The sequence below is a fragment of the Tamandua tetradactyla genome, chromosome 2 (genome assembly GCF_023851605.1).
Source record: "Tamandua tetradactyla isolate mTamTet1 chromosome 2, mTamTet1.pri, whole genome shotgun sequence".
NCBI classification, from domain to species: Eukaryota; Metazoa; Chordata; class Mammalia; order Pilosa; family Myrmecophagidae; genus Tamandua; species Tamandua tetradactyla.
In genome coordinates this window covers 157,995,159-158,007,672 of record NC_135328.1, presented here as the reverse complement: position 1 = coordinate 158,007,672, position 12,514 = coordinate 157,995,159, and the positions used below count along the sequence as shown (strand labels likewise).

General features: G+C 38.5%; 1 protein-coding gene across 4 annotated transcripts in view; it reads left to right on the top strand.

The window, feature by feature from the left end:
- Positions 1–12,514, top strand: part of PATJ (PATJ crumbs cell polarity complex component) — a 473,288-nt gene that overhangs the window by 442,110 nt on the left and 18,664 nt on the right. For all 4 annotated transcript variants that reach the window (XM_077149461.1, XM_077149460.1, XM_077149463.1 and 1 more), the window contains 2 exons: positions 3,338–3,460; positions 4,198–4,302. In XM_077149461.1, the coding sequence (XP_077005576.1) occupies positions 3,338–3,460; positions 4,198–4,302 (228 nt within the window). The remainder of the gene's footprint in view (positions 1–3,337; positions 3,461–4,197; positions 4,303–12,514) is intronic.

The following is a 12,514-nucleotide window of genomic DNA, read 5'->3' as shown; positions in this document are numbered from 1 at the left end:
GATTAAATGACATAATGCACATAATTTGCTTATCATAGTACCAAATGCATCATGAATGCCCAGGAAATGGCATCTATTTTTATTGGCTACAGCTTTAACTAAATCTGCCTTATTTGTTCCCAGTATCTTTCCATCAGAGTGGTAACACAGATGTTCCTATGATAGGGAAGTTAAATGTACCAACAACATACTTAATTACAGATAAATTAAGGAAACATTATCATAGTAGATTTGAACAAAGTCAGATTATTCCATAAATGTCTCCTGATTCATTCTAAGATTTAGAAAATAATATCATTTTATGTTTCCTTAGTCATTTTCAGCCACTTGTTTTTACAGGATTTTTTTTTTTAAGGGGCAAATATTTTATTTTGATGATGCTTAATTGCAAACAAGGGAATCAAATAAAACTTGATTTGATATTGACAAATAAGAGAGATGTGGTATAGTAAATACCAGTTGTTGCTATCCACCCTCTTTCTTCCAAAAGTGAAGTTGATGATTTGAAGTGGCTTCACAGTTTGTAGTGTCTTCTAAGTAGTGTTCCTTGAAGACGATTCAAGGTTGTCGATGTAACCACAGTTGCTAGATGCCTCTCTATGGATCTTTCCTGGTACATGGAAAAAGGACTAAAAGCAAATTTTTTTTTAATGCAGCTCAGTGAGCAGTTAAATCAATAATGTAAATGGACTATTAGCACTTTGTGCTGGTTTGAAACTGTTATGTACCTAATCTTGTGGGGGCAGACCTATTGTTGGGTGGGACCTTTTGATTAGGTTGTTTCCATGGAGATGTGACACCTGCCCATTCAAGGTGGGTCATAATCCACTAACTGGAGTCCTATAAAAGAGAGAACTTTTGGAGAAAGCACGGATGCTTGGAGACAGAAATGCTCTAGGAGATGCTAAGCTAAGAGATGAAATCCAGAGTTTGCCCTAGAGAAGCTAAGAGAGGAGCCGCAGATGCTTAGAGAAAGGAAGTGCCCCAGGAGAGGCCAGAAGAACCTACAGGAGCTGAGAGATACAGGATTTTATAATAAGGCCTGTTTCTACCAACCCTATTCTCCTATACATGATCCAAGCAGAAATACCATCTTGCTGTTGTACACACAGATTTGACTATTAATGCATTCAGAAAGTATAAGCTAGACACAAATACTTTGGAAACAGGATGTAAATTACCTATGACCAGAGAGGTTGGCATTACAATCATTCTGTCTTATAGGCATGACCTGGCAACATTAGTAATTGTACAAATAATAAAGAATAACTCCTCACACTTATGGAGCACAAGCTTTTAAAGTCCTTTCATAGTATTTTTGTTCCTTTTCACAACTTCATGGAGGTATAACTGAAGCACGTTAAGCCATGTATATTTAAAATGCATAGTTTAATCAGTTTAAACTGTAGAAGCTTTGCAACCATATAGATCCCTTTATCACAAGTTTCTTCTGACATTTAAGTCATCATTGTCAGATGTTTATATCTTTAAAAATTGAGAACCCCACTAGCACTGTTAAACATTTTTATTTTAAAGAATGTAAGAGAAAATTCAGTCACATTTTCCTGGTTTTTTGAAGGTCAAGTAATTTAAGATTTTTATCCCGGACCTCATGAATGTTATGTCATGTAGATTCTGAAGAATGTTGATGATTTTGTTTTAGCAGGCAATCAAATCAGGTTCGGACTGCAAGTACTGTCTCACCTTTTATAGGCGAAATCTCAGTTTACTTCTCTAAAACTTTGCTATGCTAGCTTGTGTCTGTCTTCCACATGCGTAGCTTAGAAATAAGCTATGTGCATGATTCATACACAGAATTCAGGGATCCCTTCTCTGGCTCTCTCCACTCTGGTTTCTCCCCTTACTGTCCTGCCACTTTTTGCGCCTTTTCCTGGTTCCTCTGACCAGAAAGATGGGATTTCTATCAGTCTTTAGCTATCTGCACCAAGACTTTTGCAGCTCCTTGACTGGGATTCACTCCTATGGCAAAGCTGCCAGGAAAAAAAACACTGGGAAATTCACCTCCTGCTGTCATTTCTTTAAATTTTGAATCTCCACCATTATTTGTTTACATTTCCTTACTTTTTAGAGACCTCAGGTATTGGTTTTTTGTATTTTGACAAGAGTTCTTAATTGTAATCAGCAAGAGAGATGAGCCACGGTGTGTTTCTGCCAACATGCTGGAACTGAGACCTGTCTTCTATTTTTTTAATGATTTTTTTTAAAAATCATTAAATCCAGTAGCCATATTTCTTGATGATGACTGAATAGTGATATAGCTTTCACAGTGACTGTGTGGTTGTGAAAACCTTGTGTCTGATGCTCCTTTTATCTACCTTATCAACAGATGAGTAGAACATATGGAACAAAAATAAATAATTGGGGGAACAAATGTTAAAATAAATTTAGTTTGAAATGGTAGTGATCAATGAAAGCGAGGGGTAAGGGGTATGGTATGTATAATCTTTTTTTTTTCTGTTTTTGCTTTATTTATTTTTCTGTTGTCTTTTTATTTCTTTTTCTGAATTAATGCAAATGTTCTAAGAAATTATGAATATGCAACTAAGTGATGATATTGTGAATTACTGATTATATATATAGAACAGAATGATCACAAGTTAATGTTTTAGTTCGTTTAATTTTTTTAATTAAAAAATATATATTAACCCTAAGATACAAATGTGGGGAAAACCTGGACTAAAGCCAAGGTCTCTTCACCAGGGTCTGAATGAACTGAATTGCCTCACATAATAATCTTACAGCATATTTTCAATCATATTTACTTCTCTCTCCATCCTATTTTCATCATGGTAGTCCTCTAAAATCCTTTGTTATAGCTCAGCCATGCAACACTTTAGATCCACGTGTGTGTGTTCACATCCTGAAGAGCTGATATGTGTGGCAGTTTAATCATAAACACCATATGAGTACGTGCTTGCCTAGTCTACATTAAAGTTGTCCACTAAACTGGGCAGTAGCATAGAGTATTTTTATTTCCTATTAACTGTTGCCATTTAATGAGCCTTTTCTATATGCCAGGACTGTGCTATATCATCTCATTTAATGCTCAAACTAACACAGAGAGGTAGGTATATTCTTCCGGTTTAATCTGCAGAGATGGAGGCTCCAAGAAGTTAGGAAGTTTCCCCAGAACCCCACAGCTAATTAAGTACTAGAGCTGAAGCACAGGTCTTTCTGACTCCAAAGGCCCTGCACTTAACTCCTATATTATCCTGGCCTCTTGTGTCACAGAAGGAATTTTATTCAATAGCTGTCTGGGGACAATCAGGCTGTGACTCTTTTTAAATATATAAGCATTATTTTTCTTCTTTTTTAGGAACTCAGCGATGCCCTTGGAATCAGTATTGCTGGAGGAAAAGGAAGTCCCTTAGGAGATATCCCTATATTTATTGCCATGATTCAGGCCAGTGGAGTGGCAGCACGTACACAGAAGCTTAAAGTAAGCCAGAGGGGACTAGTTGAAGTGCTAACAGCATGTGGTGGGTTGGGGAGGAAGTTGCAGCTATGGGCAACTCGTTTAAAGTTGGAATTCCAATAGCCATCAGAGACCCACGCTGAGGGAAAAATGCATTAGAGAAAGTTTATACCTGAAGTTCATTAGGTCCCTGGGCATATAAAAATATTACTGTTTGTATCAAAGCTTTCCGTGAAAGAAGAAATTGCTGCTCATTTGCAAAGCTTCCCATGTCCTTCTTAGTACCTCATTCCACCTAAAATTGATTTTTAACTTAGTGATTTGATCTTAGCCTTCCCTCAACCAAAAGAATCAACATTTTTATGATTTTTTTCTTCTTGCTCTTTAATCTTAACTTAGGTAGAAAAATAAAACAGAAATTATGTGGCCTCCTTGTTAGAGCTTTATTGAATAGTTAATTTGTGCACCCCGCTATTACTGGCGAATGGATGTCTGAAACACCACCATTACCAAAATACAAAAGTGGCCTACCGTGCCTTTTAATAATCAAATGTGACCCCCTTCTTGTTTCTCTGATTGTTCTGTATTTGGGGAAAGCCATAAAAATCCCTCATGCTTCTCAAACATGCATACGAAATAGAAACACAGAATCCTCACAATAGCCACAAATGGGAAATATGACTTACAAAGAATTTTAAGCATTCTTCTCAAATTTAATTTTTCTTAATTATAGTGATTTTCTACCACTTTTGTACTTCCAGGTTGGAGATCGGATTGTCAGCATAAATGGGCAACCTTTGGATGGGCTGTCTCATGCAGATGTGGTTAATCTGCTGAAGAACGCCTACGGGCGCATTATCCTGCAGGTATTGCGATCAATGAAACATGCAGCTGCACGAGGCAGATAAGTGGTGTGCAAAAAAGATTGAGCGTCACTGGCAGCAGGCATCACCACCCAGCAGGGTGCTTGCTGCTGTGAATTATGAAGGTTGAAAGCAAGAAATTATTATTTTTATTCAGAAATTCTCTAACGCCACCCATACAGGCAGTGAGCATGATTATATGAAAGCATAACAAGGGGAGAAAAATTACTCTTTGCTTCACAAGATAAATCAACAAGGCTTTTAACTTCCAGCGTTCTTTTGTAAATCAAAGTTTGCATGGAATAGTAAATGATTTCTTTTCTTATGCCCAAAGACTGTTACTGAACTGCCCCAGTGCTGTTTCTTCCGCTCCCTTTAGAGAAGGGAAAAATACAATGCTCTTTTTCTTGTAGCATAAATGATTGCCGACACTTAAATTCTCACTGCTTCATAGTCATGGACTAAGGCAGACAATTTGTTTTCAGCTGTGTCCCCCCAGAGTATTGTCTCCAGGCACAGGGAAATATACTAGGAAGTAAAAGCAACCTGTGTCGTTAATTACCTCTCCATACATTTCAGCCTTCAAATGTTTCTGAGATTGATACCATGCAGTGAATAAGAAGCAACATACTAGCAGTAAATTTCATTAACGAGTTTCCCCAAAACTATAATCACCATGCTTCTGCAGAGGTAGTATAATATGATTAATAGGTAAAAAGAATAACATCCACCACTTAGTAGCTTAGAGAAGTTCAAATTGAAAATCCATTAAATTTTGGGGAAATTGATTTGCAATGCTTGAAGCTAGCATCTCAATGGTATTAAATCCAAAGTGCCAAAACAGACATTAAAAAAGTAAATGGCAAAAAAAAAAAAAGTAAATGGCTTTCAACATATATAAAGGAACTCATGAAAATACTGTCTTTTAATGAATGGAGTTTATGTGATAGGCCAAATATTATTAAATGATCTGGACACAAAAGTTTCTATTAAACGCAAACTTAATATTAGGTGGACGGGCCATAGACTCTGCTTCTCCAACTCCTCCTTGTTGCTTCACAGTAGAAACTTGCAGAGTTGCCTTGCATGCCTCCTTCCTCCCCAACATTAGCCGTTGTCAGTGAGTACAAATTCTTTACTTTTTATTAGTTGGTGTGCTTGCTCTTCCTTCAAGTTATGCTGACCCCTAGAGGCACTAAAAGTACGACTCTTCAATTCCAGAGCTGTGGACTACTATTTGCACAGAATTTTAGGAGGAAGTAATTTCAAATCATGATAGCTGTGCCAAGAAAGAAGTGTTGTTTCAGTTAGCAAAATCCAGTATTATTTATATTTTCACACACTAATATAATTTGTCCAACTCCACCTTCCTCACAAAGAAACAAGAAGACCCAATTTTAAAGTATAACAAAAACTAAATATAAAAAATACCTTAACTGAAAATGAGTTCATGCGTTCCCATGGAGAATTAACACTTCATTTCAGCCAAATCGCCACTATGCGTATGCTTTTGAAGTTCTTTGCTTTTCCTGTTTCTTCTGTATTTTAGCAAGAAAATGATATTTGGTTTCAAAATTTTCTCTTTTATCAATCACATTCATTGGTGCTGTTATTTCCTAATATATGCTATTTAAACATTAATAGGATTCTTTGGAATTTTGACAGTTATGGATATGGAGAATACATTCTATCAAAGGTTTTTAGATACAAAAACCAGTAAACTTACATCCTGCATCAAACATCTTTCAATTGTGTAGCTTTGTTGTTTTAATTAAAACAATGCATGGAATAATTTCATCAGTGTAACTGTCACAGCTGACTTGTCATTAGGTAATTATTTTTATTATCACATGAGCCAGACCATAGACAGAGTGGTAGAAAAGGTCAGATAATTGTGTCTGATGATATGGGAAGGTCTTACTGGCAGTGAATCATGCAGAGCAGTCAGCATTGCTGATTGAAGATTAAAATCCAGGTCAGCAGGCTGCAGGAGGAAGAAGGGGGAAAGAGTCTGAGAGACCAGCACTTCTGGAAGCTTCTTTCTCTGTAATTTAAATTGTTATCTCTAGGAGTGATAAGGAGGTAAATATTTCTACCCTTAAAGTCTGGTCATTCATCTGATGGTTTCTTATAGCCAATTGTAAATGGGTCAATTGAGGTTGATTTGGCCACTAGAGGATGTTTTAAATGTTTCCAATTACAATTGTTTTTGTAGTTTCATAGTAAAATGTGTGTTCTTGTTTTTGTTGTTGTTTTCCCTAATTCAGCTCTTTTATCCATGGAATTACTGTAAAATCTTATTTGGACATTACTCAAGTAACCCAAAATCTCTGCTAGGAAAGTTTTTTGTGGTTTTTTACTTGAGGACATAGAAGATTTATTTTCAAAAAATAAAAAGCACCTATCAAGGATGTTATCACCAAAGGAACCCATGGCACTCACTTTGGATGCATTAAGAGATTTTCCAAACATTTTAGAGCTTGGGAGAATGGATGGTTTGAGGTAGTACTAACTAAAATGTGGAATATAGGAGAAGTGTGTTTGGGAGAGGAGGTAACAATTATTGTTTGAGACATTCAGGTGGAGATGTCCTGCAGGTAGAAGGAAATGTGCTGCTGATGTTTGGGGAGATGGTGCAAGAAACTGAGGGAAAAATGAAGCTATTGAAGGCTGATTCAGTGTTATCATCCCTCTCACCTGGCACATTATACTTAATAGATACTGAATAAATGAATGAATAGAAAGTGGAGAGGAGACAAAACAAGGCTTTAGCAGCAGGTATGAAGGGCAAGAGCGTGTCTAGATTCGGGGAGATTAATTAAGGGTCTATACACGAAGTGGCTTTGAGAGCATCCTTCAGGCCAGACTAAACTGATAGAAGAGATATTTCTACATCAAATGATCACATTAAAGCAAACAGTAGCTTCACAGTGAACCCTTGACTGAAAATAGGAGAGAATTATTAAGGGGTTAATTAATTAAGAACTAATTCCAAAGATCCAAAAGCTGACTAATAGGAGTTACGAAAGGAAACCGAATGAGGAAAATAACAAAGAAATGAAAGTTTTTTTTTAATATTTTTATTGATAAATCTTCATACACATACATTCCATACATGGTATACAATCAGTGGCTCACAATATCATCACATAGTTGTGTATTCATCACCATGATCATTTTTAGAACATTTGCATCACTCCAGAAAAAGAAATAAAAAGAAAAAAGAGAAAACTCATACATACCATATCCCTAACTTCTCCCTCTCATTGACCACTAGTATTTCCCTCTACCCGATTTATTTTACCCTTTGTCACATTTATTATTTATTTTTTTATCTTTTTTTTTTAACTCATCCGTCCACACACTGGATAAAAGGAGCAACAGAACCAAGGTTTTCGTAATCACACAATAATATAATCATCTTCAAGAATCAAGGCTACATAGCTCAACGGTTTCAGATACTTCCCTCCAGCCACTCCAATAAACCATAAACTAAAAAGGAATATCTATATAATGCATAAGAATAAACTCCATTTTAACCTCTTAACTCTGAAATCTCTCAGGCACTGAAACTTTATTTTATCTCAATTCTCTCTTCCCCCTTTTGGTCAAGAAGGCTTTCTCTCAATCCCTTGATGCCAGGTCCCAACTCATCCCAGGATTTCTGTCCCACATTGCCAGGGAGATTTACACCCCTGGGAGTCATGTCCCATGCATTGAGTTCACCTGCTGAGTTGGCTTAGAGAGAGAGAGAGAAAGAGACCACATCTAAGCAACAAAAGAGGTTCTCTGGGGGTGACTCTTAGGCCTAATTTTAAGTAGGCTTAGCCTATCCTTTGCAGGACAGTTAGTTTGATGGCCCATTAAGTAGTGAGCAGGATAAATAGCATAAGAGCAATACCTGAAAACATCTAAAAGTTTCAAAGAGAAAAAAAAATAAGCTACCTACAAAAGAACAAGAAATTCAAGTGGCACCTGACATTTTATCAGCAATATATGATTTTTCTGAAAAAATTTACTTTAGGATAGACTTCAGTAACAGAGTAGAACAAGAGATAAGTCAGTGCTGAAGAGCATGGAAATCCGAGGATGACAGCTCTATAGCAGCATGGAGAACAACTTGTCCAAATTAGAGCAAGAGGAGAGAGAGCTCCAGGAGAAATGCCTGTGAATTAAAAAGAAAAAAGGGTATTAGATCTGATATGTTTAATTGAATTTGAAGCTTCAGATTTGGTTGGAATATTTGGGACTGTATTAGTGATAAGTATATAAAAAGTGAAAAAAAAAAGAGATAATTAACTTTGGGGAAAATAAAAACCTGTACAAAAAAGAAATATCATATTTAGTAGTTGGCTCAGGATGAATAACATTTATGTAAAATTAAAAGTCATAATAATAGAAACAATGTATAACCAAATGTTAAATATTGGCAGCATAGGAGGTTGGCAGTGGGTGGAGTATTGGTGGGGAAGAAGATATAAGAGATTTCTCTTCTATAACAGGAAGTAATTAGGTAATATCTAATCTCGCAAACTCTTTGTTTAGAAACATTTTAACCAAGAATAGGAAGTGCCTGGGGTTTGATTTTCCACCAGACCGTGAACGTATCCAAAACTGGAATGATATCCCTCTAGCACAGGGTCTGACATGCCTGTTGTTTGTCACATTGAGTGGGGTGCTGAGTCATACGGACAAAGCTGAGAGATGTCAACTTGCAGAGAATGGTTCGATCCAGAAGACTTTCAGTAGGGGAAAAAGAAAGATGGCTTACCCAGAAGTGGGCATTGAAAGTGTCACTATTGAATATTTTATAGTAGTTCTTAACCTTTGTTGCATAAAAAAATCATTTCTTCCAGCGCCGATTTCTGGGTCCCACCCCAGTTTCTGATTTAATTGGTCTGGGATGTGGCATGGACATCAGGATATTTTAAAGCTCCTCAGGTGTTCTAATGTGTCACCAGGAAGAACAACAACTGATCTCTGCGACTAAAAAGCCAAATGAAGCCAGGTAGGGAGTGATATACCACAGGGGAAGGCCAGTGAATGATCTACAGGTCTGAGAGTTGAAATCAGGAGTTCTGAAGGAGAGATAAGCTTTAGTATCCAAAAAGTGAGTTTGAATCTCTACACTTCAATTTCTTCCAAAATAGGGATCATTTTTCCTTTCTTACAAGGTTGTGGTGAGAATTAAGCGAGGTATAATGTAAAAGTGTTTAATGCAGTGGATTGCACATGGTAAGTGCTAAATTAGTGCTCATTATAAAAACATAGGCTTCAACTCAGAGGATACCAAAACTCCCTTTAAAATCATGGAGGTGTAGTTTTCCAGTTGGCATTTGTGGTTATGCCACTAGATGGCAATGTGTCCCCTTCATATTTTACTCCAAACCATTTGACGCTTAACTATAATATATTAAGTATGTATTGAGTAGGAAGTGCATTTGAAGAAGGAAAGGAGAGGTAAGTGCAGTTTGAGGGGGATGCATAATTGGAGGGAGGAACAGAGTGTGGGGAAACAGCGGTTGAGGAGAGAAATGGACTCCAAGGGGGAAACGCAGATTGAGAGGAAAATGCAGACTGAGGAGGAAACATGTTATTGGTTCTTCCTCTTCCACTGACTCTGAGGTCTCAGCCTATTCCTTAGGCTTAGAGTACAAAGTGCTTTGCCCATCCTTCACTTCACAAGCCTCCGTCTTCTCAGAGAGCTATTCCTTTCCCCACCCCACCCCTTTTCCTCGAGGTCAGAGGCCACCTCCTCTTCGGATAGAGTGACTTCTTCTTCCTTCAGGTCACTGGCCTCCCCTTCAGGTAGAATGATTTCTTTCTTCTCTTCCTGCAGGTCACAGAGTTTCCCCCTCTTCAGGCAGGCAAATATTAAGTGTCCGATAAAAAGAAGGGTAGAAGAGGCTGTGTGTGTACTTTCCTTAAATGCCTGATGGTGAGAGTTTAAATTGGTGCAACCAATTGACCGTTGAGGAGGATCTATTAAATTTAATATGCAGATACCCATCACCCAGCAGTTCCGTTTCTAGTTATCTACCTTAAAGAACAACTCCAAGAAATCTAGAGCAGCACTCTGTGTAACAAGGAGGAACATAAACTTAAAGGACCTGTGAGGTTTGCACCCAGTTAATGACTTTGAAGAGATAGTGAAGTTTTGGAGGAGCAAGGAGGACATCGACTACATCTCCAAGTCCCTTGGTACAGGGAGGGAAAGAAAAGGGTCCTGATCTGAGTAACACAGAAAGGCAAACACAAGCTGCAGATCTTAGGATCAGAGCTGGCCCCATCCAGCTCACGCCTCCAGACACCACAGCTCTTGGAAGTACACATTCAAGTTCCACAGACACTAATGACCATAGTTTAGTAAGGACATCAGAGCCCACTGCCTTGCTGTGCCGGTTTGAATCTGTGGTATACCCCATGTTCTAGTTGGCTGGCTGCAGGAATGTACTATTCCAGAAACAGAATGGCTTTTAAAAAGGGGGAATTTAATAAGTTGCAAGTTAACAGTTTTTAGGCTGTGGAAATGTCCCAATTAAATCAAGTCAATAGAAATGTCCAATCTAAGGCATCCAAGGAACGATACCTTGATTCAAGAAGGCCAGTGAAGTTCAGAGTTTCTCATCTGGAAAGGCACATGGCGAACGCATGGTCACGGTTTCTCTCTCGGCCAGAAAGGGCACATGGTGAATACAGCGTCATCTGCTAGCCTCCTCTCCAGCTCCCTAGGAAGCATTTTCCTTCTTCATCTCCAAAAGTCGCTGGCTGGTAGACTCTCTGCTACACAGTTCTGCGGCATTATCTGTTGTGGCTTTCTCGTGGCTCTGTTGTTATTCTCTGCTCTCTCCAGCTTTCTCCAAAATGTTTCCTCTTTTACAGGATTCCAATCAAGACCCACCATATCCAACTTAACAACCATTCTTGATTGAGTCACATCTCCAGGGAGATGGTCTAACTAAAGTTTCAAGCATACAGTGCTGAATAGGGATTAGAAGAAATGGCTGCCTTTACAAAATGGGATTAGGATTAAAACATGCCTCGTCTAGGGTACATGCATCCTTTTAAACCAGCACAGGAAAGAGGGAGCCAAGATGGCAGCTTATTGAGGAGTGGGATTTCATTCATCCTCCAGAGTAGCAAGTAAATAGCCAGGAACAGTACAGAACAACTGCTGGGGCCACATCAGTGACTGGACACACAGCATACCCCAGTCTGGACAAGCTGGACTGCCTGCGAGCCCACCCAAAACCAGCCTGTCAGGCTCCAACTGCCCCAGGCATAGGCAAAATTAAGCTTGTCTTAGAGTTTGTCTAGAGCCTATGCCTTCCCCAGGAGGGGTGGGGCCCAGCTTAGGTGGAATCCATCCCACAAGGAATTCAGACCCCAGGGTCTGGAAAACTGAAGCAATTAAAGTCAGCCTACAACTTCTCCTTTGTCTCAACCACACCCCCAGCAGGGAGAGTCTGCTGAAGTTAAAAGTATCACATCAGCTTATGCTGGCAGGACCCACAGGCAGACAAGCACTACATACCGGGCAGGACAGGGAAAACACAGAGTCTAGAGGATTCATAGGAAAGTCTTTCAACCTGCTGGGTCTCACCCTCAGGGAAAACTGATGCAGGTGACTCTTTCCTCCTGAGAGGAGGCCAGTTTAGTCTGGGAAAATCTGGCTGAGGTCTGTAATATCTAAGTAGACCCTCCTAAGGGCAGAGGTGGGGGGGAGGCACCATACAGACAGGGCAAGAGACAAAACTGAAACAAGAAATGAAAAATTCTGATCTGTTAAACAAAACCTAAGCTACAGGTCTAGAATAAGCTGAACTGCATGTCAAAGAACAGGTAGACAACAGAGTCATCCAGCAAGAAAATCCTAGGTGAAGAAAGTAAAAACAACCTCCAGAATAAACTAATTAAGGAAATTAAATGCCTAGATGCCAGCAAAAAATAGCAAATCATACTAGGAAAATTGAAGATATGACCCACTCAAAGGAATAAACCAGCAATTCAGATGAGATATAGGAGTTGAAACAATTAATTCAGAATGTTTGAACAGACATGGAAAACTTCATCAAAAATCAAGTCAACAAATTGAGGGAGGATATACAGAAGGCAAGGAATAAACAAAAAGAAATCAAAAGTCTGAGAGGACAAATCACAAAATTTATGGGAAAGAAAGACACAGTAGAAGAGATGGGAAAAAAACAATGGAAAC